This window comes from Oryzias latipes, chromosome 16 (genome assembly GCF_053564925.1).
Source record: "Oryzias latipes strain Hd-rR chromosome 16, Olatipes_Hd-rR_3.1".
NCBI lineage: Eukaryota > Metazoa > Chordata > Actinopteri > Beloniformes > Adrianichthyidae > Oryzias > Oryzias latipes.
This window is the reverse complement of record NC_136252.1, coordinates 35,110,111-35,136,885: the sequence shown is the minus strand read 5'-3', so window position 1 is coordinate 35,136,885 and position 26,775 is coordinate 35,110,111. Positions and strand designations below refer to the sequence as shown.

At 45.7% G+C, this 26,775-nt stretch overlaps 3 protein-coding genes across 4 annotated transcripts; 2 read left to right on the top strand and 1 right to left on the bottom strand.

Annotated features, from left to right (window-relative positions):
* Window positions 1-1,202: 1,202 nt before the first annotated feature.
* On the bottom strand, window positions 1,203-12,741 carry psmc4 (proteasome 26S subunit, ATPase 4). The gene is made up of 12 exons (XM_004078417.5): window positions 12,539-12,741; window positions 9,534-9,700; window positions 7,217-7,315; window positions 6,276-6,462; window positions 6,026-6,172; window positions 5,847-5,956; window positions 5,671-5,764; window positions 4,676-4,843; window positions 4,528-4,604; window positions 3,500-3,668; window positions 1,650-1,705; window positions 1,203-1,573 (listed from the first exon to the last, which is right to left on the bottom strand). The coding sequence occupies exons 2-12, from the start codon at window positions 9,564-9,566 to the stop codon at window positions 1,460-1,462; spliced, it is 1,254 nt and encodes a 417-aa protein (XP_004078465.1). The 5' UTR covers window positions 9,567-9,700; window positions 12,539-12,741; the 3' UTR covers window positions 1,203-1,459.
* Window positions 12,742-15,526: 2,785 nt separating this feature from the next.
* On the top strand, window positions 15,527-19,216 carry LOC105356059 (uncharacterized). 2 transcript variants are annotated; one of them, XM_011485850.3, is made up of 6 exons: window positions 15,527-15,653; window positions 15,810-15,882; window positions 17,387-17,713; window positions 17,856-18,134; window positions 18,361-18,411; window positions 18,525-19,216. In XM_011485850.3, the coding sequence occupies exons 2-6, from the start codon at window positions 15,864-15,866 to the stop codon at window positions 18,638-18,640; spliced, it is 792 nt and encodes a 263-aa protein (XP_011484152.2). In that variant the 5' UTR covers window positions 15,527-15,653; window positions 15,810-15,863; the 3' UTR covers window positions 18,641-19,216. The 2 variants fall into 2 exon arrangements, with proteins under 2 accessions (XP_011484152.2, XP_023820380.1); XM_023964612.2 differs by lacking the exon at window positions 15,527-15,653 and having other exon boundaries at window positions 15,721-15,882.
* Window positions 19,217-20,102: 886 nt separating this feature from the next.
* Window positions 20,103-24,170, top strand: LOC105356058 (uncharacterized). The gene is made up of 2 exons (XM_011485849.4): window positions 20,103-20,308; window positions 22,817-24,170. The coding sequence occupies exons 1-2, from the start codon at window positions 20,155-20,157 to the stop codon at window positions 23,680-23,682; spliced, it is 1,020 nt and encodes a 339-aa protein (XP_011484151.3). The 5' UTR covers window positions 20,103-20,154; the 3' UTR covers window positions 23,683-24,170.
* The last annotated feature ends 2,605 nt before the right edge of the window (window positions 24,171-26,775 follow it).

Genomic DNA, 26,775 nt, shown 5'->3' with positions numbered 1-26,775 from the left:
TGATCTGTGTGTGTTATCATACAAAATATCTACTTTACATAATTATGAAGTAATTCATGTGATCTATTGATACTTTTGTATCATCCGTAATGACCTGAAACTGTGTTTGTGAGGCATCGATAACAGATGAAAGTGATGGAAGCGGCTGGGTAGCTCGGTTGGTAAGGTGAGAGGCTACCATGCAGGAATCCAGGGTTCGATTCCCGGAGGGGAAGAAACAATGGTACTGGGGGCAATTACCATATCAATGGCGAGCAGTTAACATCACTCAGTGAGGGTCCTTAGGCAAGACCCTTAACGCTACCGCCTCCCGAGCGCAGTTCAGCTGCAGCTCACCGCTAATGCAGAGAAGAATTTCCCCGTTGAGGGATTAATACAGTATCCGGGAAAAAAAAGAACTGGATGATGATCAATCATGTAATTAAACAGCTACAGTAGAAATCTTTAATATAATTATCCCAAGTTTGATACGCCTCATGTTTGTGCATTATTCCTTGAAATAAACCATTTCAAATCAAAAGGTTTCATGACGTTTTACTGAAATTATCTGAGAAAAATGCAAACAGGAAGTCGTGTGACTGAGGCCTGTAGTGGACGAAAAATCATCTCAACCTTCAACCCTACAAAGAACAGCTGACAGAATCTGCATTTATTCATAAATTGTTCTGTGACTTTATTTTGAAAACACTATAATGTATATCAGCTATGAATTACACTTTTGAGTGAGGTGGCACTGATTGCCGCATCAAAAAAAACGATCCTTAAAACACTTCAATTGAATGAAATCTTTGATTAAAATGTGCTTTTCCGGCTATTTCTTTGGCGAAATCGTGAATTAGATGAAATCAGACGCAGAAACGTCATTTGAAATGCGTCTGACGTGGGCGAGGAGGGGAAGGGGGGCGGGGTTGCTCTGAGCCAGTCTTGCCCACAACTCAGAGGTGAATTTCTACTGAACTAGTGTTTTTAATTTTGGCCTAAAGCAGCATCAGCCTTATGAAAAGAGCACTGGAAACATTTTAAATGATGATCAGAGAGGAACTTCAATCTAAACTCAGCATTAGAGTCGCTACATGAAAACTGGCTGTCATGTTGTGGATTTATTAAGGTTTGATGTTTTCAGAGCTGCGACGGATCAGGTGAGGCTTAGACAGAAGAACCTCCTGAAGCCGATGGAGGCAGAAAAAGAACGACGGCAATGGTTCTTCTATGGAAAACACCTTTAATGGATTTCTTTTGAACGTCTAGTCAGATGAGGAAACACAAAGGCTTTGCCCGGCCTGCAGTGGAGGCCGGTATTGAGAGGAACCAGTGGAGTTGCCTGTAGAAAAAACACACTCGGTGACGCGCTGACTCATCTGGAGGTGGAAACAGGTCTGACCTGAAGTCTGTTTCCAGTAAGTTTCGTCCAGAGAACCCGTTTCTGGACCACTCTGCTCCCAGAATGCAGTTTCCTTCTCTACTTGTAGAACTCGTGCTCCTGCTCGTCCTTCTTGATGACCGTCTTGTAGGCTTTCTCAAAGTCTTTGGCCAGGACGATGTAGCGGTTCTCCCGCACGGCGAGCATGCCGGCCTGAGGGCGGCGGACAGGAGGACAAAGGTCAGACAGACACCAGCAGGAAGGAGAGACAAGTGAAGCGGCATCTCACCTCCTGGCAGATGGAGTTGATGTCCGCTCCAGAAATCTTGTCAGGTCGGGCAACATCTGCATGACAGTTAGGGACGATAAATGCTCCATTCTGATTGGCTGCTGGGTGTGCATTAAAAAGTGATACTGCACGCCGAAAAAAGTAGTTCCTGTCAGCTACCTTAAATGTTCTGTATCACTGCCCTGGCTTCTCTAAAACAAACTTTAACTTCATCATCTGGACAAAAACAAGCGGTTAGAGGAGAACTTTCTCTGTGAACTGATGCTTTATTTAACACATCGTGATCATCAGCATCGTTTTCCTTTGCCGCTGCAGTCGAGGTCTGATGATGGACATTTTGGCGGCCATTAACCCGTATTTTTAACCTGAAAGGACCCAATAGGTTAAAAGAGGTCTTCATGCTAAAAAAAAATCCTGATGGGATCCATAAGAAACCATGAGGACAGAGCAAAGCTCCTCACAGGACGGAAGAGCTTTCTCCTGCTGACACACGTTTTATGAGAACATTTGAGTGTCAGGATTTATGATGCAGAGAAATGGCAGATCGGACAGAAACAGAACCTTTTGAGAGTTCAGAGCAGCTTTTGGAAAGCAAACAGGCAAACGATCAGAGCAGCTAAAATGATTCCAGAAAACTCCCCTGGAGGACCTAAACTCCTCCGGAGGACCTAAACTCTTCCGGAGGACCTAAACTCTTCCGGAGGACCTAAACTCTTCTGGAGGACCTAAACTCTTCTGGAGGACCTAAACTCTTCTGGAGGACCTAAACTCTTCTGGAGGACCTAAACTCTTCTGGAGGACCTAAACTCTTCTGGAGGACCTAAACTCTTCTGGAGGACCTAAACTCTTCTGGAGGACCTAAACTCTTCTGGAGGATCTAAACTCTTCCGGAGGACCTAAACTCTTCTGGAGGACCTAAACTCTTCTGGAGGACCTAAACTTCCCTGGAGGACCTAAACTCTTCTGGAGGACCTAAACTCTTCTGGAGGACCTAAACTCTTCTGGAGGACCTAAACTCTTCTGGAGGATCTAAACTCTTCTGGAGGACCTAAACTCTTCTGGAGGATCTAAACTCTTCTGGAGGACCTAAACTCTTCTGGAGGACCTAAACTCTTCTGGAGGACCTAAACTCTTCTGGAGGACCTAAACTCTTCTGGAGGACCTAAACTCTTCTGGAGGACCTAAACTCTTCTGGAGGACCTAAACTCTTCTGGAGGACCTAAACTCTTCTGGAGGATCTAAACTCTTCTGGAGGACCTAAACTCTTCCGGAGGACCTAAACTCTTCTGGAGGACCTAAACTCTTCTGGAGGACCTAAACTTCCCTGGAGGATCTAAACTCTTCTGGAGGACCTAAACTCTTCTGGAGGACCTAAACTCTTCCGGAGGACCTAAACTCTTCCGGAGGACCTAAACTCTTCTGGAGGACCTAAACTTCCCTGGAGGACCTAAACTCTTCTGGAGGACCTAAACTCTTCTGGAGGACCTAAACTCTTCTGGAGGACCTAAACTTCCCTGGAGGATCTAAACTCTTCTGGAGGATCTAAACTCTTCTGGAGGATCTAAACTCTTCTGGAGGACCTAAACTCTTCCGGAGGACCTAAACTCTTCCGGAGGACCTAAACTCCTCTTGCAGAACTTCAACGACAGATCTTTGGTATAACAGGATAAAGTGGAAAGCCTTTGCAGCACATGACTGATCAAAGACATTTCTTAGGAGTCACTCTGAACTTTTCTCACTCTCAGCCTACACTGCCACCTGCTGGCCACTGGATGATGCCGTCATTGTAAATGGTGGTATGACAATAGGAGATGCTGCAGCAGCGTTGATGTAAACGTGCAGAAGGATACAGTCCTCCAGGTCCACCTCCTCAGAAAGGTTCATTTTACTGGTGATGGTGGAGAAGACGAGGCGCTTCTGTCTGCGGTCGGGCAGCGGGAACTCGATCTTCCTGTCCAGGCGGCCCGGACGGAGCAGGGCCGGATCCAGAGTGTCTGCTCGGTTTGTCGCCATGATGACCTGAGGAGAAGCGAGGGGGAGGAGCCATGAAACGAGGTGTTCGCTCAGCACTGTTCAAACCCGCCAGCGTGAAACACTCTTTTAGAGCCTCCAGACACGTTCAGATCAACAAGAAACAAAACCAAATGGCTGATTCTTCTGTTCACTAAAACTCTGGGGTCCATCAGGTTTTTCATTCAACTTTTCCAAAGGCGCTAGGAGATTTTCCACTAAGAGAAACAATTTACAGAAACTGAGAAGTCTTCATGAAGTTGATTAAATCGACATGAGAACCTCTATGGGGTCAGGATTGTGTCCAAAAGAAACATATTTATAAAAGACAAAGCTGTGCACAACTTAAAATACAAACCATCGATTCAACATTTGGTTTTACATTTAACACGTCTGTTTTAAATACTTTCCTTTGTGCTGAATACGAAATTTCTCTGGTTAACTGTCAAAAATACGCCATGGGATCACAGGAATATACATCGAGTCCCAAAACATCAATTGTTCAAATGTAGGCATGCATGTTGTAGTTTATTATTTAAACAAAAATGGAACTTTTTGGAATCTCATGACAGATTCCCATCACTATTGTAAACTGAATGGAATGAGATCAATATGCATTTTGTGAGTGCCAAGCGTCAGCAGCTGATCCTTCAGACCCGGAAATGCTGGAAAACAGTCCAGAAAGCGGCAGCAGACACGCCCCTCTACTCATTAGAAGTACAAAATAATAAAATAAAAAAGAGCACGTCTGTCAAAGCTGGTTGATTTTCAAAGGATAACAAAAACCGCTACACTAACTCTGAGCTACAGCAGGCAGCCGACCGTCACTGCAGTCAAGAAGATCAAACTGAATGAATCCAAACGTCACCTTGACGTTGACGTTCTGGTCGAAGCCGTCCATCTGATTCAGCAGCTCCAGCAGGATCCGCTGCACTTCCCTGTCAGCTGCGGCACAAAGCAGCAGATTCGCAGTGAGGAACCTCAGAAACCTCAAACCTCAAAGTCGCTGAGCGTACCTCCAGTCTGAGCGTCGAAGCGCTTTGTGGCGATGGCGTCGATCTCGTCAATGAAGATGATGGCGGGAGCGTTCTCCTTGGCCAACCGAAAGACGTCTCGGACCATGCGGGGGCCTTCACCCAGATACTTCTGAACGAACTCGGAGCCCACCACGCGGATGAAGGCAGCTGCGGACAGAGGCAGACTCTTATTCTGAAAAACCTGCACACGCGTTTCTTGTTGAGGAACAATTGGAGTGGGCGTGGCCTAAATCTGTAAGTGAGGAGTCAAACTTTGGTTCTGCCGTCTCAAACTGGGTTCTGTTCAGAGTATTTGTAGGGGAGGCCTCATCTTCTGAAAAAGACGAATTTGATACTTTAACGTCTGTGAAATTTGACATTTGAGACGACGTTGCCTTGAGTCCCGGCATCTGGACTTTAAGTCGTCTTTCCCACAGGAACGCTGCCACAAAGAGGGGCGGAGAGCAGCGATTCCATGAAGATACCCATCATCAAAGCTGTCGTCTTCAGGGAGCTAAACTCTGAGCCTGAACTCCCTCAAAAGCTGGATGTGGGTCTGTGTTTGTCTCAGCTGCAGCTGAGACGTTTCAGACGATGAATGTGGAAAACCCCTAACTAAGCCTTCCCTTCTGGTTCAGTCTTTACCACCAACAAAGCTTCTGTCCACACGTATGTCATGACCTTGGAAGGAACAGGAGAGTCTTTGAAGTGTTTCTTAATCAGTAATAACTTGTTAAAGAATAAGCTACAGAACTGAGGAAACAACCTAAAAATGAGAAAACACTGTAGCCGCACCGATAAAAGGCTTCCTTTCACACTTTTTACTTCTGAAGTTCAGTTTAAATCGGTTGCAGACACGTTTGCTCTCAGAACTTCCACTTCCTGCCGTCTCCCGTCTTATTTTGCTTTTATTGTGTTCGTTTCCTGCGGCTCACAGGACGTCCCTGATGATCAGGAGGATCTAGGAAAACGCTGCAGATGTGGCGAACAAACACCTGTAGTGTGGTGGGCCACGGCTTTGGCCAGCATAGTTTTTCCACAACCAGGAGGTCCGTACATGAGGACGCCTCTGGGGGGGTCGATGCCGATCTGAGGGAAACAGCGGGACGACACATTCAGAGGAAGTCTCCTGCTTTGCAGAATGGCTGCAGATGTTCGCCCTCCCCCTCACCTGCTTGTAAAGCTCGAAGTGCGTGAGCGGCAGCTCCACCGCCTCCCGGACCTCCTGCTTCTGGATGTCCATCCCTCCGATGTCGGCGTACATCACGTCTGGCTTTTGATCTGAAACCCAAATAGCTTCCATCAGGGAGAGGAGCAGCAGCCGAGAGGAGTGAGCAGTGGGAGGCGCACCTGAGGTCAGCATCATGATGCTGCTGTCTGCCTCCGGAGGGAGGACGTCCACCAGCGCGTTGCTGTGCTTGTGCAGCGCCACCGAGGCGTTGGGCTTCAGCAGCTCTCTGTCGATGGTGCTCAGGATGCGGACGTAGTAGTTGGAGCCTGAAAGGAGGAGCCGGTCAGACCGAATAAGGAGTCCACAACAGGAAAAACACTCCTCCAAGTGTTTGGGGAGCATCTTCCATGCCCCCCAGCAGAGACTCACCTGTGGTGGAGCCCACGATGGCCGTGTTCTGGTCCACGGCCTCCAGGAACTGACCGATGACCAGAGGGATGCTCTGTATCCTCTTCACCTCCTCCTGAGCGTGCAGGAACTCCTTCTTCAGGTTCTTCTGCTCATCTTTGATGTACTCCTCCTGCACTTCCAGGAACTCCAGCTCCTGCTGCAGCTTCTGCAAAGGAACGAGGACCGCAGAGCGAGCTGCTCAGAACTGTGAGCAGAACCGGCCACAGAACTTCAACTTCTGCTCTTCTTGGAGGACAGATGCTCCATCAGTCAGATATTTAAAAAATGACGGGAATCATTTCATGCAGCCACTAGTGATAACCTGTCAGACGGAGGTGAGCTGTGGGTGCAGATTTGAAGAATTTCAAACTAAAAGTTTGGTAAAGAACCTCTCAGAAACATCTTTCAATGTTTTCAAATTAGAAAAATAATTCTGTCATTTTATTATTCAGTCCATTCTTTCATGAGCATCTGCTGAGACAGAAAATAAATATCTTTGCAGTAAAAAGGTTTACTGCTATGAACTCAACCAACCAGCAAACAGCGTAAAAAAGCCCCACAGTTGTGCGTTTGTGTTTGGATGTAAACAAACTGGAATCACTCTGACAGCTCTAAGGTCAGTAAAGCTCAAGTCTCGTCCTTCATCTTCTGAACCTTCAGAAATGGTCTTCAACAGTTTTCCGGTTTCTGAGGGAACATTCGAAGCGACTTTGAAGCAGACTGTGGAAGTTTTTAGACCACCTCCTGCTGCTCCCCCAGACCTCTCAGCATCCTGGGGGAGCACAGCCTTTTACTCTCTCCAATTCCTCCATCTGCCCGTTTCCTCAGCGTCTGTGCTGGTTTTCAGTGTTTGCATCCACCACGGCGGATTTCAAATGTGCCTTTGATGAAATGGATTATAAATAACGTCACATGCAGACCTTGTATCTGGAATAAAGATCCTCCAAGTCTTCTGGTTCTGGTGTCAGGAAGGACAGGCCAGTCTGGGGTCTGGAGCTCAGGACTGGGGGCATCTCGTCCTGTTGGGATTCACAGGGGGGAGGGAGGGGCGGTGCACATCAGAGATCTACACAGAGCTCCACAGCCCGAAGGAAGCATGAGTGCAACACAACAAAACACACAACTGCCTGCTGCTGTAAGATCGTGACAGCTGAAGGTTCTGTGCCTCACCATCAGAAATGTTCTTCAACGTCCTGTAACGACTTTATCTGCCAGGAAGCTCCAAACCAGCAAAGATCATACGGCAGCACCAAAGGTTCAGGCATCATTAACCGAAAACTAATTTACATTCAGGGATGAGACGATTGATTATCTATAGAGGTTTTAAATAAGTGGCTGTGTGGTGGACGGCTTTACCAGATGGGGTTAGAACCCGTAACCAACCAACCGACCGACTAACGTAAACCCAGAAATAACATGGAAAAATAAAAGACATTAACACCTTTAACAGAACACAGAAAAAGCAAAAGTAAAGCAAAGAATCAAAGCGCAGCAATATTGGCTCCATTTCTAATGTATTTAATCCAATTAAGTTATTTATTTAGGAAAAAACTAAAACATGCATGTTGGAGTTGTGACCATGACACTGCAGATAAAACTAAATAAAAGATCATTTTACATAACTCTGTTTTATTTAAAAAAATATATGAATTAAAAGATGTTAGTTTGTTTATTGGGAAACATGAAATTATGAAGAAAAATGGGGAAATTACAAAGAAATCAAAAATCCTGTAGTGTAATCTAGTAACCTCTAGAGTTGGAGGCAATAATTTTCTGATGAATCCAATCAAACCTCCTGAATCCCACGAACAAATGTTTCTCTACTGAAAGTTGATTTACACCACAATGTCCGTCCTCATACTTCATCAATCTGGAATAAAAGGTTTGTTCTGTACAAACAAAAATTCTTGGTTTTACCAAACGTAGATGGATAAAGGAGTATGGGCCTTTGATGGTACATTTTCTTAATCACACAGATTTAAAAACCAAGCCTCATTTGGATTACATTTCTAAAGAATATTCTGGAGTCATTGAGGGAATTTCTTCAAATCTAATTCAATTGCTCAAAAGTACAACATTCCTTAATTTTACCTAATCTCCCATCCTTGTTGGTTGATTATGTCCATTTGTCAGGTCTAAACACTATAACACATTTTTAAGAGCCTCCCTGACATAGAAAACATTTCCTCTAAAAATTTTTCAAACAAAGATGCTTGTTATACCGTATTAGAATTTCATTTCCACCTCTGCCAAAAAAGAAAGAGGTCCATTAAAAAACAATGTTTATCCCTGAAAAGAATTTTTGCATTTAAGGTTTAATATGCAAGATAATGTATGTCAAATATGTAGAAATGACATTGAAACTCAAAAGCGGTTGTAATTTCCTGTATAGACAGCTCTCCACTAAAAATACAATTCTGTTATTAACGTCCTCTAATGTTTAATTCTGTTGTATTGACCAAAGAAATTCAGCTTTGCTCAACAACTTAAGTTATTTTTGGTAACATTTTTATTCCCATTTCTTTTTAAGCGACTTTAATCTTTTTTGTAAATCTCTTAAAAACTTAAACATTAAGACTGATCTATAACCTTTTATTTATGGATACTCTTAGTTGGGTTCTTTATTTACTGAATAAATTCTTTCCATTTAATTTAGATCTCGGCATATAGTTGGTATATAAAATAAGATTGTTTGTGGGATAATTGTTATTTCCCTCTGCTTAGAGATTTGGATTAATTTCTTCATCATATATACATATATTGTCTTATTTGGCAAAAACAAAAACAAATCTGGAGTGAAAAAGATCCCTTCTGTCCCAAAACCCCCCAACTGATTTCGGAAAGAAACACTGTTTTATTATTAGCATGTTGCTAATTTTCACCGCTTGAGAAAATATCCTTCCATATTCTTTAAATCAATGTTGAAACACCAATGACCATTTACTGAGCCTCCGTGATCATAAAAATAACTCAAAGCTTGTGGAATATTCTCTTTTTGAAGGAAATTCCCTTAAAAGTTCTCCGAGTTACCTTAAGATGCTAACGCTACCAGCTAGCATGAATGACTGACCAGCGTGAATCGGCAGGTTTACGTGCCGGCAGGTTTATGGTCAAACTATCACGGACAGGCAGAAACAAAATCCCGTCAATGCTGCTCTTAAACACGCGCGTTTCCTATAACATTCCGGTAAAATCGTTTTTTTTTCCAACGACATAAAGAAAAGTCACAATTCTCACCAGACTCTTCTCCACCGTTACCATGTCCTCCATGTTGAGCTAGGAACTAACGTAATGACGTAACCAGCGGAGACGCGATGACGTAAATCATGAACGTAGCTTCTTCTGTTGTCACAGATCCTGCAGTGCTATTACCGCCATCTGCTGGTGGATGTTGAAATCACACACTGAAAACAAAAGGAAAGACTTATAAAATAAACTAAAAATAAATAATTTCTTTTTAGTGGCATAAATGCTGCTTAACCCTCATCATCAACCCTCAAACCAACAATTTGCCTTTATGGGAAATCCAATGCAGCATAATAACACACTTATAACTTAAACAATGTTTGTAAAACTACAAAAACAGGGAATGCTTGTCATTCAAATAACAAAATCTAAAAGGGGAAACGGAAAATCCAAAAACAGTGTTTTAAAAAAAAAAAAAAAATTTAACAACTTTTAAAAATGTGTTGTCTTAATTGCGTTTTGCCAAAACTGCCAAAGGTTTTTAGAGCTGACAAATACAGAAACACAGTAAAGTAAAGTAACGTGTGCAGCTGCAGCTGAAGGAGGGAGGGGTCTGCTTGTCTGTCAAACATGCTGCTGTGGTGCAGAGGTACAGCAGTTGATCTCTGCTTGTGGATTACAGGTTTGGTTCCTGCCTTGCCCATGTGTCAAAGTGTTGGTAAAACTAAGGGCATCACGTTATCATGTTAATTGTGAATAATAAGCATGTCATATTTTTTCTATGATTTAATTTTTAATCTATAACGTTACTGTTTTTGCATTTGAGTTGCTTTTTAAAAAAAATCCTTTTTTATGCTTTTTTAGTGTTAACCACATCCTGAGGTGAACATTAATTGGCTGCTGACTGACTTTCGGTGAGAGGAAGGTGAGGAGAAGAGTGCCGAGAGGTGAAAATGGAGAAAAGAAAGGTGCAGCTTTGCTTCCAGAACACAAAACAAGCTGGTCTGTCTGAAAAAGAAATAAGCATTTGGTCGTCTTAGCTGCAATCTTCTCTGTTCCCTATGGAAGAGAGGACATTATTCATCATAAATGTCACTTTCTATGAATCAAACAAAAGCCTTTTATTTATGTGTTTATTTCATATAAAAGTATTTATCGGAAATTAGTGGTTTGTATTTTTAGATTACTCAGAAAAGTGTTCCTACTGTCGTTGAATATTGCACCTGATGGTTTTATTTTTAACCTGAATTCCTTGAGAGGAAAAAAACCTCTTGATGGTGTAAAAATAAAGGTTGGAAATCTTTTAGTAAAAAAACGTCATAAAGTATTTGTATTTTGATCTTTTTCTGCGCTACAATGGAACACATTTGAATACAAATACCTCAAAATGAGGCTTTCCACAGCAGTCATTAGGTTAGATTAAAAATAGAATAATAGGATTGACGTGAAGTCATAATTGATTAAACGCACAGAGAAAATTACAGCTTCTGGACTTAAAGTCTTCCATCTTTGAAGTTTTCTCATAATAATCAACGTTTTAGTTCCCGTCACAAATCTGGACTTCTGCCTTCTGGGTCGCCACCATGTCCTGACAGGTGATTTTAAATCAATAAAACAATGAATGCATCATTTCCAATGCCCAAAACTCTTTACAAAAAAGACAGTTTAAACACAAAAAGTACATGTTAACTTAAATTTAAGAATATCTAAAAAAGATGACCAAAAAATAAACCAAACTTAATACCTAAAAAAACATGGAGTCTTCTAAATACTAAGAAGTGGTACAAAAGAAAGTACTCATCCAAAATATTTCATTAAAGAAGAAAAGGAAATTCATCAATGGAGGACAATCACCACAAATCATTTGAACGACTTTCTGTGAATTTGGGGCCTGAATTGGAAAAACTACTTCCAGATCCAGAGACATCAGGAAAACAGTAGTTCTGCTGTTTTCCCGGGCCTCAGATCCAGCAGAAGTTCTGGATCTCTGCAGACCAGAGCCGGAGCACTGAGGAGGATAAGGAGGCAGCTTTCTGTGTTCAGACAATTCAGAGTTCATAAACATTAGATTTCACATTTGATATCAATTTCTTTCTTTTTTTCTTTCTACAGAAGAAGAAAACTCCACTGCAGAGTCTGTGTGACGGAACAACGAGCTTTGAGGTCTGCAGTATTTAGACCGCATGAATGTCCGGTTCTTCTGCTGAAGTTCAGAGACCTGGACGCCAAACCTCAGCGTGGTTTGGTGGTCAGAACAACAACATTCCCTTTGAGACAGAACGCTTAGAACTAAAACAACCTGCAGAAAGTGCATGTGCGAGCGTGTTGGAGGATGTGAGCGTGTTGGAGCATCAACAGCGTGTTGGAGGATGTGAGCGTGTTGGAGCATCAACAGCGTGTTGGAGGATGTGAGCGTGTTGGAGCTTCAACAGCGTGTTGGAGGATGTGAGCGTGTTGGATCATGTGCCAGCGTGTCAAATCACATTAAAATCCAGGAAACTGGACAGTCTTTCTAAAGTCTTTTGGGCATTAGGGAGTATTGAGGCTTTTCAGACACAACTTATTTCTTTTTTATCTAACAATATTAACTACAGTGGCCCTGAAGTCCAGATTTAACTGTAAAAACTGCTCTCAATGACTTAGTAGAAGAATGTACTGAAATTTCAGTTCAATCAGGAATTCTGACAACAGATTCTAAGTTTGTTACGTCATAGCAGTCTCCCAAACCGGGTTTTCCAAAGATAAAAATGGCTTTTTTGTATGAAACCTGCGTTTTATCAATAGAACAAATAAACCTGGTGGAGGTGTTGCTTTAAATGTCCAAAAATTTACTAACAATATGCATAACCGTTGAAATTCATACCGTAAGGAGAAAAACATGATTATCAGTTGGTTGAATAGATCACCAGGGAAGTTTTTTCGTATTTTTTATCTAGTTCAAGTCATAAACGGACCAATCAGATGCTTCAATAGAAGTAGGCGGAGCCTGCTGGCCCCCATGTCCAACGTTTAAAACACGTATATTTTGCATTGCCCCCCCCTTCCAACAAGCTCACTCCTGACTGGTGAGAGCGGTTGCCATAGAAACTCAGACCGACTTGGACCAATCACTGCTTTCTGACGACGTCCGGCTCCAACATGGCGGCGTCTGAATCGTGAGAAATGGCGACGGAGTTTGACTTGTTTTGGTCGGGGTCATTTGGGTGACGTCACACCGACTCGCTCCAGCGCTCAGATCCCGTAGACGGTCCAGACTCTTGACCAGCTTGACATGTTTAAACCTAAATATAAAGACATATAGAGAATATAAACTAAAAAAATCGATTCAGAAAAGAATCGATTTAAGTGTAAAGTGTGTAAAGACGATTTTGCACAAAAGCAGACAAAGTTCAGACAAAACAAAATGACCTTTATTTAAGTGAGATCTCACTTGTGCAGCAAAGCGTGAGGCGGAAGCGGCAGCAGGTCCTCCATGTTCACCACAGAATGACTCAATAACTGAAGTTTTCTGCCGTTTCCTGCTGCAGTGGGAGGTGGGGGGGCTTCACATCTCCACACAAACATGCGGTTTTTAACTGAAAAACTGCTGCAGATCTGATGCCTGAGGAGAAGGGGGGGGGGGGGGGGGTGAGCATAACATAAACGTAGCCCTGACCCGACTTTGAAACAACAAAAAACACAAAAAGATCATCGCTATAAAAAAAAGCCACACATGTATTTCCAAAAATGATAACAGCTTATTGAGGTGAAGCAAAAAGGGGAGGGGGGGGGGCTAGTGCTGCTGAAAACCATCCCTCTGGAAAACGTCCTGGTCGGTTCCTGTCCCACAAAGAGTCGGGTCTGTGATCCTGATGACTTAGAATAGAATAGAATAGAATAGAATATCTCTATTTATGTAACTCTCTTCCCAGAAATCACAGAGTTTTACAAAAGTAGCACAAAATCACATCAAAACTCAAAGAAGTAATAAAATACAATAATAATAATAAATCCAAATCCAGACTAAAATCCCCTAAAGCTCTCCTGGATAAAAACGTCTTGACCTGAGACTTCAAACAGTCGATCTGACGACCATGGAGGGAGTTCCAAAGACGAGGAGCAACGGCGTGAAATCAGACCTCCAGGATGGAAGAGTGCGGGGTTAAAGGTCAGAGACGTACGCTGCAGCTTGACCATGCAAGGCTCTGAAAAGTAAAAGCAGAGTTTTAGATTTAAGTCCAAAGTTGTAACCGATGGAAAGCAGACGACAGAGCAGTGATGCGTTCACTGGTTCCTGTTAAAAGCCTCGCTGCAGAGCTTTGGACGAGCTGAAGACGCTTTAGGGAAGGCTTGTTAAAACAGGTAAAAGAGAGCTGCAGTCATCTAAACGGGAAGAAATAAAAGCCTGGATAACTGTTTCCAGGTCAGATGGAGACAGAATACCGTTTCATTTTGCCACGTTCCTCAGATCATAAAAACATTTTTTTATGACCTGCTTTGAGTGACCTTCCAGGGACAAAGACATGTCAATCAACACCCCAAGATTTCTGAGCTCAGAGACCTGAGGTGTCTGAAGGAAGGGAAGACGCTGGGCCCCCTCCTACCTGGATGTAGGGAGGTGTTGTGGGACTTTTCCAGAGCTTTAACACAATCCATCTGCTGCAGGAGAAACTGACCACCTTGGCTGTGAGTCAACACCTCATCATGTGGATGACACACTTCCACACATGTGTGTCATCTGTGGTCACCGGCAGCACCGGCGCTCCACAGGGAACTGTTCTCTTTCCCCTCATCTTTACCCCTCTACGGTCATCTGCAGAAAGGTGGCGCTAAGCATCAGAGATGGTGAGGAGGAGGAGGAGGAGGAGTGCAGGAGTCTGCTGAAAACCTTCGGAGAGGTGGTCCTAAAGGAGCACGCTCCACCTGAACATCTCCAAAACCAAAGAAATGGTCCTGGACTTTAGTCGGACCGCTCCACCTCTCCAGACGGCCCACATTAATGGGGCGGAGGTCGAGGTAGTGCCGAGGTCTGCAGCTGGAGGACGAGTTGGTTTGGTGTACTCAGACAGGATGTGTGTAAACAAATGGACAGAATGTATTTCCTGAGGAGACCGGCCAGCTTTGTCGTCTGCTTGAAGCTCCTATATACGCTCACAAGCCGCTTTAGTACCGGGTTGGACCCCCTTTTGCCAGCAGAACCACCTTAATCCATGGTGTCAAAGATTCAACAAGGTTCTGGAAACATTCCTCAGACTTTGGTCCATGTTGACAGGATAGCATCAAACAGCTGTGTCTGCAGAACATCCATGATGCTGGTTTCCCGTTCCACCACATCCCAAAGGTTCTCCAGAGAACTCGATCTCATGTTCTAGAAACCAGTCTGAGATGATTCCAGCTTTAGGACATGGAGCCTTATCCTGCTGGAAGTAGCATCAGAAGATGGTCCACTGTGGTCAGAAAGGGATGGACATGGTCAGCATGGTCACAGGTAGGCTGTGGTGTTGGAACCATGCTCAACTGGTACTAAGGGGACCAAAGTGTGCCAAGAAAACATCCCCACACCATGACACCACCACCACCAGCCTGAACCGTTGATACAAGGCAGGATGGATCCATGCTTTCATGTTGTTCTGACCCAACCATCTGAATGTGGAAGCAGGAATGGAGACTTATCAGACCAGATAATGTTTTTCCATCTTCTATGGTCCAGTTTTGGTGAGTCTGTGTGAATTGTAGCCTCAGTTTCCTGTTCTTAGCTGACAGCAGGAGTACCCGCTGTGGTCTTCTGCTGCTGTAGTCCATCTGCATAAAAAGAAACCAAAGAGAGGTCCCACTCTGACACAAAACCCAAAATCCAGAGAAAAACAGAACGACACTGCGGCTGCAGCCCGAACAGAGGGCTGGAGTGACGAGTGAGGGGCAACAGACTGCAGAAGGGGCAAAAGAGACGCCCGCTTGGACTGGAAAAGGGGAACTTCAGAAGGTTTTTTAGTGACAGAGCAGCAGGAACAGGGGAACCGTCATAACCGTTGTGTTTTGGCTGCTGTGTCTCACATTTCATTTTCAGGAGGAGCCACACAGGAGCGAGTCTGAGGAATCAAAAAGTGATCTGAAATGAGTTGAAGTCAACTGAAATGTTGGGAAACGAGACTTTTGCCTGAAGGCGATGAGATGATGGGCAGCTGAACACAGGTAAACACAGTTTCATGTGAGTGGGGGGTGGGGGTGTGAACAGGAACCAGACTAAAACATCAGAGTCGTCACTGTTTCCAGTGAGACTAAATCAGACGGAGGTCTCTGCGAGGAAAGACGCTCACGCTTGTGCGGCTTCTGTGCTCCAACATGCAGGAACCTCCTCGCCGCTTCCCCTCCCCCGAGCAGAGATGGAGCTCCGCCGTCCTGATGCTCCTCCTGATCCCAGGTAACCGGACGCCACGCCGGACAGCAGCTTGAGAGAGGTGGTCCGCGTTTCTGAGACTTCCAGCAGAAGCAAAGCCTTTGTGGCAACTGGAAAACATGGGGTTCATTTAACCTTTCAAAATAAAAGAGCTGTTGTGGCGGTGACAACAGACGAGCCTACAGGAAGGAGGCAAACGGAAAAGTTCAAGTGTGATCGCTGTGTTTCTCGCTGAACATCAGGCCACGATCTCACACAGCGTTTGTGCCATTCAGCTACGCTTTGGTCAGACCAAACCTTTTTTTGTTGTTGCTGTGGCTGCTGTAGCATCCTGCAAAAGCGTCTGTAACCTCCACCTATGCGTTCATGACATCATTCAGAGACTCTCCCGGTACGGCGGGGAGCCTCAACGTCTGAATGACGGACGCTTTCAGTCTCCCTGTGACCCGGTGTGAAGACTCACTGTCCCGCATTAATCCGAGGAGGAAAAATTGCAGAAGAATGACCAGATTCTCCACCACATCATCATCAGTCACAGGCCACAGCTTTTGCTTCGCTTTAGGTGAAAATCACCCCGCATCCAGTTTCAGGACCTGAAACTGGACCTGAAACTGGATGCAGGAAGGGCGCCGCAGGACCTGAAACTAAATGCTGAATCACACGTGAACACAGCTTTAATGCAGAAACAAACTAGTACGCCTTGTTTGTAGGATGCTACTGCAGCCACAGCTACAACAAAAGCTTCGCTAGCAAACATTTTCACTAAGGATCAAAGGGAAAACTTGATGATGGCGCTCTCACGACGGCACACGTCTGCTTCTCCAGAAGATCCAGAAATGAAATCCTTCCTTCTGCTCTTTGGATTTTGTCTTCTGGTTTTGTTTTTCTGCAGAAAAAAATTTTCTTCTCGGTAATAAAAATCCATCCAGATGTTCCGTTTTAGTGGAGATTTGCTCTTATTCTTTTACGTTTTTTTATTGCTCCTCTTACTTGTAATTACAATTTTGATGTTTTTAATTTATGATTATTGATTTGATTCTTTTTATTGACCATGAAGCCGCAGAACCTCCGCTGTGTCTTTAAACCCGTTTAACTTTTAGTTTGAAAGTTTGGATTAAGGTTTTTTTTTTAATTCACAGATGCTTTTGTTTACTGGTTTCACTTTTTGTGTTTTCAATAATTGGTGTTCCACATGAAATGAAGTGGGAGGAGCTTAATCAGAAACGGAACAATTCCTGTTTTTCAAACCCTTTAAAACTTTATTGATAACTGTTTCTTTTTGCAGACCTTCTGATTAAAAGTTAAAAATGTACAAAAAAGACATTTTTTGTTTTGAAAAAAGTCAATTAAAGGCCATTAATGCGGGCCACACCCTAAACCCAGTGACTCCGCCCACAATATGATGTCATCAAGCAAAACACTCTCAGCCTTTTCTGTAATCTGAGATTAAATGTGATCAGAATCTCCAATCTGAGCCCAAACGTGGTTCCCCGGTTCTGGCTCGGGTTGAACCCTGTGTGTCTTCCAGGGCTCCTCTCTGAGGTGGTGGTCCAGCAGCCCCCCATCGTCTTTGCCGCCGTGGGGCAGGACGTGCTTCTGCCCTGCGTGCTTCAGCTCTCCGGCCAGAGCCTGAAGACCAACCCTGTGTTCTACTGGACTAGGGGCACCGAGAGCGTGTCGCCGTCCTCCCACGTTCAACAGCCGGGCAGCGAGCGGACGCCCACAAACCAGCCCCTGTTCCTCAGAGGCGTCAGGTGGGCCGACAGCGGGAGCTACCTCTGTAAAGTGTCGGTCCGGACGGAGCAGGGGGGCAGCTTCAGGAGGAACGGGAGCAGAACCAAGCTTCTGCTGTACGGTAAATCTCCCTTCTGGATCCACTTCTCCCTTTGATGCAGCAGTGAAGAGGAGCGGCACGGGCTCCTGCAGATCTCCCCCAGCTGGGCGTGGCCTCCATGGCAGACCAGCTGTGCTGATGAAACATCTGTGTTCGTTTTCAGACAACTTGCTCTTTGAGCGCTGCCGGCTGGACCAGGCTCTGCTCTGCTGTGAAGGTAAAGTGACGCAGGACGCCGCCTTCTCGCTGTCCATCTTCCATGATGGACAGAGACTCCAAGCAGCCGGCCCTGCAGCCGCAGATGCAGACGCAGACGCAGCTCAGGCCCAGCCCTTCACATTGTCCAAGGGCGTCGCTCTGCAGGGGGCCGGGAGGTACGAGTGCCGGCTGCTCCTCGGAGAAGGTCTGATGACCAAGAGCCTCTTCATCCTCAACGACACGGGTAATCCTCTTCCTCAGGGAGGAAGCAGCCTTCATCGAAGCGCATCTGAGAGTTCAGTCGTTTGAAAACTCAAAAGACGCCTGCAAGAAGCGGTTTCTGGTTCACGTGGAATCGTAGGAAGCGTGAAACAGAACGAACCAGAAGACCCGTCGGGATGCAGAGGAGGCAGACGTCTTAGGGGAAACACGTTTTCACTAAAGCAGCTCTGCTGATGTTGTCTTCTCAGAGGCAGGAGGAGGCGGAGCCAACACAACATCAGCATCTTCAAACCTCCCCGGTGAGTTTGTCCAGCCGTCACATCGCTCTAAAATGCAGTTTTCCTCCTTGTGTCCATGCTGAAAGCCTTCAGGTTTCCCTGCAGGACGACGTTCATGTGCTCTTCTGCCGCAGCTGTGGGCGTGTACCCGGAGCCGTGGCTGCTGTACGGCGTGCTGCTGCTGGTTCCCGTCATCGTGCTGCTGGGCCTGGTGACCGCCATGCTGACGTGCAGAAGAGGAGAAGACTGAAGGAGGCCTCCTCTGAGGGACCCCGGCTCCTCAGCAGCTGAACCTGTGGAGCGTGTCGCGGTCTGCTTTACCTCCAAGCAAGCTCACCAACAAACGACAGACAGCCAAACATAAACAACAAACAGCTTTTGTGTTTAAGCGCCGCCGCCATCCACGAGAAACGCAGACGCCTCTCCACAAAGACGCAGACCGAAACCGGGAAGGAGGAGCCAACCGCCCTGCTCTCACGCCAACCGACTTCCTGCCGCTCTGAGAGCAGACTTTAAAGCAGACATGTTGGATGCTGACCTCTGACCTTCTGCTGGGGTCCAGACCTCTCTGTGTGGGACCGCTGAGGGTCTTCATCCGCGTGTCGGGTTATGAAATGATCTTCAACCACAAAGAGGCCAAATCAAGAAACAAGATGTAAAAAAAAGTCAGATAGTAAAATAATCCAAAAAATATGAACACACAAGGAATCCACACAAGTTTGTGTTCGCTGTCTGATGCATTTGTACTTTCATTTGTTTGTGAGAAATTAAAAAGTGTAACTGTTTTATGGGAATCAAATAAATAAACAAAAAACAAATGAAGAAATGGAAGAAAGTTAATTAATTAGTAAAAAAACAAACACATAAACAGAGATCAGATTCCTTCATGGATGAGCTCTGTGGAAACACGTCTGCATCACAGACAGCCGTGGACGCCGCCTCATCGCCTCTTTTCTGACCTTTCAGGATGTTTGTTTAGCTAAAAATGTCCTAAAACCTCATCTGCAGCGTATGAGGATCAAGTATGAGGAAACGTTTTATTCTATAAAGAATTAATAGATTTTTAAAGTTGTGTTTCTGTAAGCCACGCCCACAGCCCCAGATGTTCCCAGGGTTTGGATCTGCGAGGGTAGATGGAGCTCCGTTAATCAGGAAGCGGTTTTTAAACTTCCGTCCTGATTCTCTGGAACCACAGCGATGAACAGCAGCTGGTACAGGTGACTCAGGTGGAACCATTGATTGGTCTTTCAATTTATAAAAAAACTATTTCCACAAAAAAATGTTTTCTTGTTTTTTGACATTTTTTACATGAATTTTGGTATAATTTTTCTTTTTTTCAAAAAAATGTTTTTGTAACTTTTTTGTTTTTGTTTTTTTACTGTCTTGTTTTTTGAGTCATTCTTTAGGTATACAACATTTACAGTGTGTTTGTAGTTTTTGCTTTTGTAGTTTTTTTTTAAAAGTATCAAGAAAAACATGAAAGAATTATTGAATACAATACACGTCCATATAACAGAGAGGAGGCAGAGAAACAACATGCTAAAATGTGCAGATTCACAATATTTCTTTCAGTCTCTAACTTTTTTCCGTTGTAATCTGTTTTTTTTGTATTCCCCTTATGTGTGGACCGGCTGCATTCTCACTCCTGACCAGCAGGTGGCGGTAAAGCGCCGAGTCCTCGTAAATCAAATGTCCACACAATCCAGGAAGAAGGGCGGCAGCAGGTCCGGTTCCGGCCGAACTTGGAGAAAGAGCAGAGGGAGAATGTCTCGGCTCGGTTCTCTCAGACATCTGGTCAGACAGAAACTGTCCGCCGCCGCGGAGGAGATCCTGTCGGAGTTCGAGAAAACAATCCTGCAGTACGAGCAGGAGATCGACCGTCAGCGCCGAAAACTGCTGCAGTTCGAGTTCCGAGCAGGTGAGCAGATCCAGGCGAACCAGCAGCCCTGCGGGATCGGAACCGAACTCCGTCCTTTGACCTTCATCGGCAGACTCCAGACACGCTCGCGGTTCTGGTTCCACTTTTATCCCAGAGAAACCAGACGCTGAACTAAAGGAACATTCCACTTTTTCACACTTGGCCTGTTCACACTGGGACGAATTTCGCCGGCGATTTTCGCCGACGTTTAACGCCTCGTGACTAAACAAAGGGCACCAATGAGAGTGTGCACACCGACGCGAAAAAACGCCACGCGACAAAGCGTCAAGGCCCGTACACACCGGGACGAATATTCGCCAGGCGTTATTCGCCAGCGTTTTTCGCCACGTTTTTTGTGTTCACACCCAGGCGATTTTCCCTGACGATGAGCTGAGCGAACATGCAATTTCATTCCCTGACATTAGATGGCGCTTAATGTAAAACAGAAATACTCCTGTACACAAGGTGGCGCTGCGCAACTTTACGCTTCTTAAAGTCGCTTTTCACTCAGAAGAAGAGAGCAAGTATTTACGCGCTTGTCAGAATCAAACAAAGAAAACATGAATATTTCAAGCATCAGTAGGTCCAACTGGTGCTTGGTTCGGGGATATTTTAGAATGTCCGTCATTATTGCTTCGCGGCTGTGTAGACGCTACTTGGCGTCTATCTTCTTCGCTGGTATGTGTGCTCAGCAAGGCAGTTTTGTGTTTGAGCGCCCCCAAGTTGTGTTTTACTGTAACTTCAGAAGCTCCAGACACGTGAGCAAAAGCGCTGTTCTCATTGGTCGAACAGATTTTGACGCGACGCGTCGAAGAAAAAAAATGAACCCGAGGCGTTTTTTTTTTTTTTTTGACGCTTTAACGCCTGGCGTTTTTTCGCGTCGGTGTGCACACTCTCATTGGGGCCCTTTGTTTAGTCACGAGGCGTTAAACGTCGCCGAAAATCGCCGGCGAAATTCGTCCCGGTGTGAACAGGCCTTCAAAAAAAAAAACGCCTCGGGTTCGTTTTTTTTTTTCGACGCGTCGCGTCGAAATCTATTCGACCAATGAGAATGGCGCTTTTGCACACGTGTCTGGAGCTTCTGAAGTTACAGTAAAACACAACTTGGGGGCGCTCAAACACAAAACTGCCTTGCTGAGCACACATACATCACGGCGAAGAAGATAGACGCCAAGTAGCGTCTACGCTGCCGCAAAGAAATAATGACGGACATTCTAAAATATCCCCGAACCAAGCACCAGTTGGAGCTACTGGTGCTTGAAATATTCATGTTTTCTTTGTATGATTCTGACAAGCGCGTAAATACTTGCTATCTTCTGAAAAGCCACTTTAAGAAGCGTAAAGTTGTGCAGCGCCACCTTGTGTACAGGAGTATTTCTGTTTACATTAAGCGCCATCTAATGTCAGGGAATGAAATTGCATGTTCGCTCGGCTCACCGTCAGCGAAAATCGCCTGGGTGTGAACACAAAAAACGTGGCGAAAAACGCTGGCGAATAACGCCTGGCGAATATTCGGCCCGGTGTGTACGGGCCTTAAGACCACCTTAGACCAGGTCCTGTTCAAAAACCGCTGGACCTGGACTGATCTAACCTGGATTAAATCACGAGTTAGGTACTACAGAATGCATTAAACACAGTTTCTGAGCTTCCGAGCAGGAAAACCACAAAAACATGAACCTATCAATCATAAAGTAAACGTGACCAAACCAACTTAAAGATAACTTTCTTTCTGGACGCTGATATTTTCATGGTCATCTCTTCCCATCTCAGTGTCAATCATCTCTTTCTCTGTTGTTCATAAATCTTCTCTCCTCTGTCGATCGTATCTCTCCCTTCCTCATTTTGAGAAATCAAATTGAGGTTTCAACTTCCTGCTCAGAAGTTTTAGCCATGAAACGTAAAAAAAAATGATTTAAACAAAACAAAAAAACATAAATCGTGACGTTTTGTTGTTTTTAGATCCAAATGATTCTAAGGACTTTTTTACCTCCGAGTTGTGGGCGGGACTGATGGTGCTGTGTGAGCCTGCCCACACTTCCCGTCATCTCGTTGTTTACACTCCCTCCTGCTAGTTTACAAAGTGTGTGGCCCGCAGATTCTATCGCCGACATCACCGCTACCATCTTTTTTTTAAAGGCCGTTTTTTCGTCTGCTCCTGATTCACAGCGATATGAATAAAAACATAAACAGAAATGCGATTTTAAGCTTAAACGTGTTTGTCTGGCATGTCAAAAACACAGTTTTCATCAGAGTGAGTCCAAACTGTCCACAGCGATCAGCTGTTGGTGTTTGAACGGCCGCCGGTGAAGACGGTTCTTTGCTTTGGATCCAGGAGGACCTGCTGGTTTCCTCTGAAGACCCGGAGCTCCAACCAAATCCTTCATGTCGACTTTCTGCACCTCATTCCTGCAGCTGCCCTTCCTCCTCCATCATCATCATCATCATCATTACGTTATCGACACGAGACAAACAAACGTTTTTACAGCAGTAACCTCTGTTCTTCCGCAGATTCCCCGCAGCAGCACGCGTTCAAAGAGGAGGACTTCGTCTGCCCTCCAGAACTAAAGTGGGGTTTGGATCTGAGGGAACCAGAACCTCTGCAGACTGCAGAGGAGCTGCGCCGCAGTCGGGATGACCAGGAGTTCGCAGTGAAGCAGGAGGTGGATTCCTTTGTGGAGGCGGCTCAGCAGGAGAGCAGTGGGCCAGAACCCAGCGGACAGCATCCTCTGTTGTTCCGGTACCAGGACCAGAACCAGGAGGAGGGCCAGCATGGAGCGCTGCAGCCTCTCGGGGCCACAGAGTGGATGCAGGACGGCATCAGCAGTCGGGAAGAAGATGCAGCAGAAGGTCAGAGTCATCTGAACCCAGGAAAAGTCCTGTTCAACTGTGACGTCTGCGGGAAGGTGTTCCGGTTTCAGTACCAGCTGAGGATCCACGCCGTGGCGCACACCGACGAGCGGCCTTTCTCCTGCAAGGTCTGCGGCAAGAGTTTCAAGAGGAAGAGGTGCTTCCTGATCCACAGCCGGGTCCACACGGGTGAGAACCTGAACGCCTGTGAGATCTGCGGGAAGACTTTCACCAAGAGCTCCGCCCTGACCGTCCACATGCGGATCCACCGGGGCGAGAGGCCCTTCTCCTGCCAGATCTGTGGGCGGAGCTTCACCCAAAACTGCGCCCTGAACGTCCACATGCGGATCCACCGGGGCGAGAGGCCCTTCTCCTGCCCGATCTGTGGGCGGAGCTTCACCCAGAACTGCACTCTCACCGTTCACATGAGAATCCACACCGGCGAGAAGCCCTTCTCCTGCCAGCTTTGTGGGCGGAGCTTTACACAAAGCTGCGCTCTGTCTACACACCTGAGGAACCACCCCTGAGAAGATCCTGAGTCCTACAGCTCAGTTTCAGTTCAGAACACGCAGGTTTAGGGGCATAGCGGTCCTGGTTGATATTGATATTTACTTACTCGTGTCTTCTCACTGTAAATGGTTGGCCCGGGACCAGAGACCCTAATTTGGTTTTATCTCTGTGAAAAAATGACAATAATAGATTTCTGATTCAAATCCCAGCTGTTCTCCTCATGCATGCGTCCAAAGACGTGCTTCATAGGTTCATTGGTGACTCTGATTGTCCGCAGGTGTGTGAGTGGCCCTGTGACAGACAGGTGATCTGTCAGGGGTGAGCCCGCCTTCACCCCACAGTAGCTGGGATAGGCTCCAGCAACCCAGTGATCCTGAAAAGGATTCAGCAGATAAAAAGGAAGGAAGACGCAGATTTGGAAAACAGTTTGAGTTTCTGCGTTTCTATTTCTAGAAATTATCTTGTTTGTTAAAAACACTAATAAAAACAGATTTTCCATTTTAAACTAGTTTTTTCTTCCAGAAGTGTCCGATCTTTTCTCTGCACGGGAGTCTCTTAAAGAAATAAATGTTTGAATCGGCCAAACGATGGAGGAGTCAAACACCTTCAGTCACAAAAACATTCCTGAATTTAAAAATTAATTATATATATATATATATATATATATATATATATATATATCTACGTCCTTCCCACCGCGGGTGGTTTCTCCTCCAAGCTGGGGTCCTCTACCAGAGGCCTGGGAGTTTGAGGGTCCTGCAGTATCTTAGCTGTTCCTAGCACTGCGCTTTTCTGGACTGAGAGGTCTGAGGTCTTTCCAGGTATCTGTTGTAGCCCCTCCTCCAGCTTGGGGGTTACTGCCCCGAGTGCTCCAATTACCACTGGCACCACTGTCACCTTCACTTTCCAGGCTTTCTCCAGTTTCTTATGTTCCTTCTTCCTGATGTTCCCATCGCTTGGCACTGCCACATCCACCACAACGGTTTTCCTCTGTTCTTTATCCACCACTACAATGTCTGGTTGGTTCGCCATTACCATCCTATCAGTCTGGATCTGGAAGTCCCACAGGATCTTTGCCCTCTCATTCTCTACCACCTTCGGAGGTGTTTCCCATTTTGACCTTGGGGTTTCCAGTTCATATTCTGCACACATGTTCCTGTATATTATTCCAGCCACTTGATTGTGGCGCTCCTTGTATGCTTTCCCCGCCAGCATCTTACACCCTGCAGTTATGTGTTGGATTGTTTCAGGCGCCTCTTTGCACAGCCTACACCTTGGGTCTTGTCTGGTGTGGTAGATCTACACCTTGGGTCTTGTCTGGTGTGGTAGATCTACACCTTGGGTCTTATCTGGTGTGGTAGATCTACACCTTGGGTCTTGTCTGGTGTGGTAGATCTACACCTTGGGTCTTGTCTGGTGTGGTAGATCTACACCTTGGGTCTTATCTGGTGTGGTAGATCTACACCTTGGGTCTTGTCTGGTGTGGTAGATCTACACCTTGGATCTTGTCTGGTGTGGTAGATCTACACCTTGGGTCTTGTCTGGTGTGGTAGATCTTCACCTTGGGTCTTGTCTGGTATGGTTGATCTACACCTTGGGTCTTGTCTGGTGTGGTAGATCTACACCTTGGGTCTTGTCTGGTGTGGTAGATCTACACCTTGGGTCTTGTCTGGTGTGGTAGATCTACACCTTGGGTCTTGTCTGGTGTGGTAGATCTACACCTTGGGTCTTATCTGGTGTGGTAGATCTACACCTTGGGTCTTGTCTGGTGTGGTAGATCTACACCTTGGGTCTTGTCTGGTGTGGTAGATCTACACCTTGGGTCTTATCTGGTGTGGTAGATCTACACCTTGGGTCTTGTCTGGTGTGGTAGATCTACACCTTGGATCTTGTCTGGTGTGGTAGATCTACACCTTGGGTCTTGTCTGGTGTGGTAGATCTTCACCTTGGGTCTTGTCTGGTATGGTTGATCTACACCTTGGGTCTTGTCTGGTGTGGTAGATCTACACCTTGGGTCTTGTCTGGTGTGGTAGATCTACACCTCGGGTCTTGTCTGGTGTGTTAGATCTACACCTCGGGTCTTGTCTGGTGTGGTAGATCTACACCTTGGGTCTTGTCTGGTGTGGTAGATCTACACCTCGGGTCTTGTCTGGTGTGGTAGATCTACACCTCGGGTCTTGTCTGGTGTGGTAGATCTACACCTCGGGTCTTGTCTGGTGTGGTAGATCTACACCTCTGGTCTTGTCTGGTGTGGTAGATCTACACCTCGGGTCTTGTCTGGTGTGGTAGATCTACACCTCGGGTCTTGTCTGGTGTGGTAGATCTACACCTCGGGTCTTGTCTGGTGTGGTAGATCTACACCTTGGATCTTGTCTGGTGTGGTAGATCTACACCTTGGGTCTTGTCTGGTGTGGTAGATCTTCACCTTGGGTCTTGTCTGGTATGGTTGATCTACACCTTGGGTCTTGTCTGGTGTGGTAGATCTACACCTCGGGTCTTGTCTGGTGTGGTAGATCTTCACCTTGGGTCTTGTCTGGTATGGTTGATCTACACCTTGGGTCTTGTCTGGTGTGGTAGATCTACACCTTGGGTCTTGTCTGGTGTGGTAGATCTACACCTTGGGTCTTGTCTGGTGTGGTAGATCTACACCTCGGGTCTTGTCTGGTGTGGTAGATCTACACCTCGGGTCTTGTCTGGTGTGGTAGATCTACACCTTGGGTCTTGTCTGGTGTGGTAGATCTACACCTCGGGTCTTGTCTGGTGTGGTAGATCTACACCTTGGGTCTTGTCTGGTATGGTTGATCTACACCTTGGGTCTTGTCTGGTGTGGTAGATCTACACCTTGGGTCTTGTCTGGTGTGGTAGATCTACACCTTGGGTCTTGTCTGGTGTGGTAGATCTACACCTTGGGTCTTGTCTGGTGTGGTAGATCTACACCTTGGGTCTTGTCTGGTGTGGTAGATCTGAGCCTCTATGGCTCTGGTGCTCAGGGCTTGTTCCTGAGCTGCCAGGATGAGTGCTTCAATGCTGTCCTGTAGGCCAGCCCTTTCTAGCCATTGGTAGGACTTTTTGATATCAGCCACTTCAGTTATGGTCCGGTGGTACATCCC

What these genes read in the sequence shown, in the direction of transcription:
- psmc4 (XM_004078417.5), bottom strand. Translation starts at nt 9,566, where the DNA reads ATGGAGGACATGGTAACGGTGGAGAAGAGTCTG. An exon ending in ATCTTTATTCCAGATACAAG is followed by an intron (nt 6,463 to 7,216) that starts GTCTGCATGTGA and finishes GTTCCTTTGCAG; the next exon opens with AAGCTGCAGCAGGAGCTGGA. An exon ending in GGAGGTGGACCTGGAGGACT is followed by an intron (nt 1,706 to 3,499) that starts GTATCCTTCTGC and finishes ACTGTCATGCAG; the next exon opens with ATGTTGCCCGACCTGACAAG.
- LOC105356059 (XM_023964612.2), top strand. Translation starts at nt 15,804, where the DNA reads ATGCAGGAACCTCCTCGCCGCTTCCCCTCCCCCGAGCAGAGATGGAGC. An exon ending in AACCAAGCTTCTGCTGTACG is followed by an intron (nt 17,714 to 17,855) that starts GTAAATCTCCCT and finishes GTTCGTTTTCAG; the next exon opens with ACAACTTGCTCTTTGAGCGC. An exon ending in CTTCATCCTCAACGACACGG is followed by an intron (nt 18,135 to 18,360) that starts GTAATCCTCTTC and finishes TTGTCTTCTCAG; the next exon opens with AGGCAGGAGGAGGCGGAGCC.
- LOC105356058 (XM_011485849.4), top strand. Translation starts at nt 20,155, where the DNA reads ATGTCTCGGCTCGGTTCTCTCAGACATCTGGTCAGACAGAAACTGTCC. An exon ending in GCAGTTCGAGTTCCGAGCAG is followed by an intron (nt 20,309 to 22,816) that starts GTGAGCAGATCC and finishes GTTCTTCCGCAG; the next exon opens with ATTCCCCGCAGCAGCACGCG.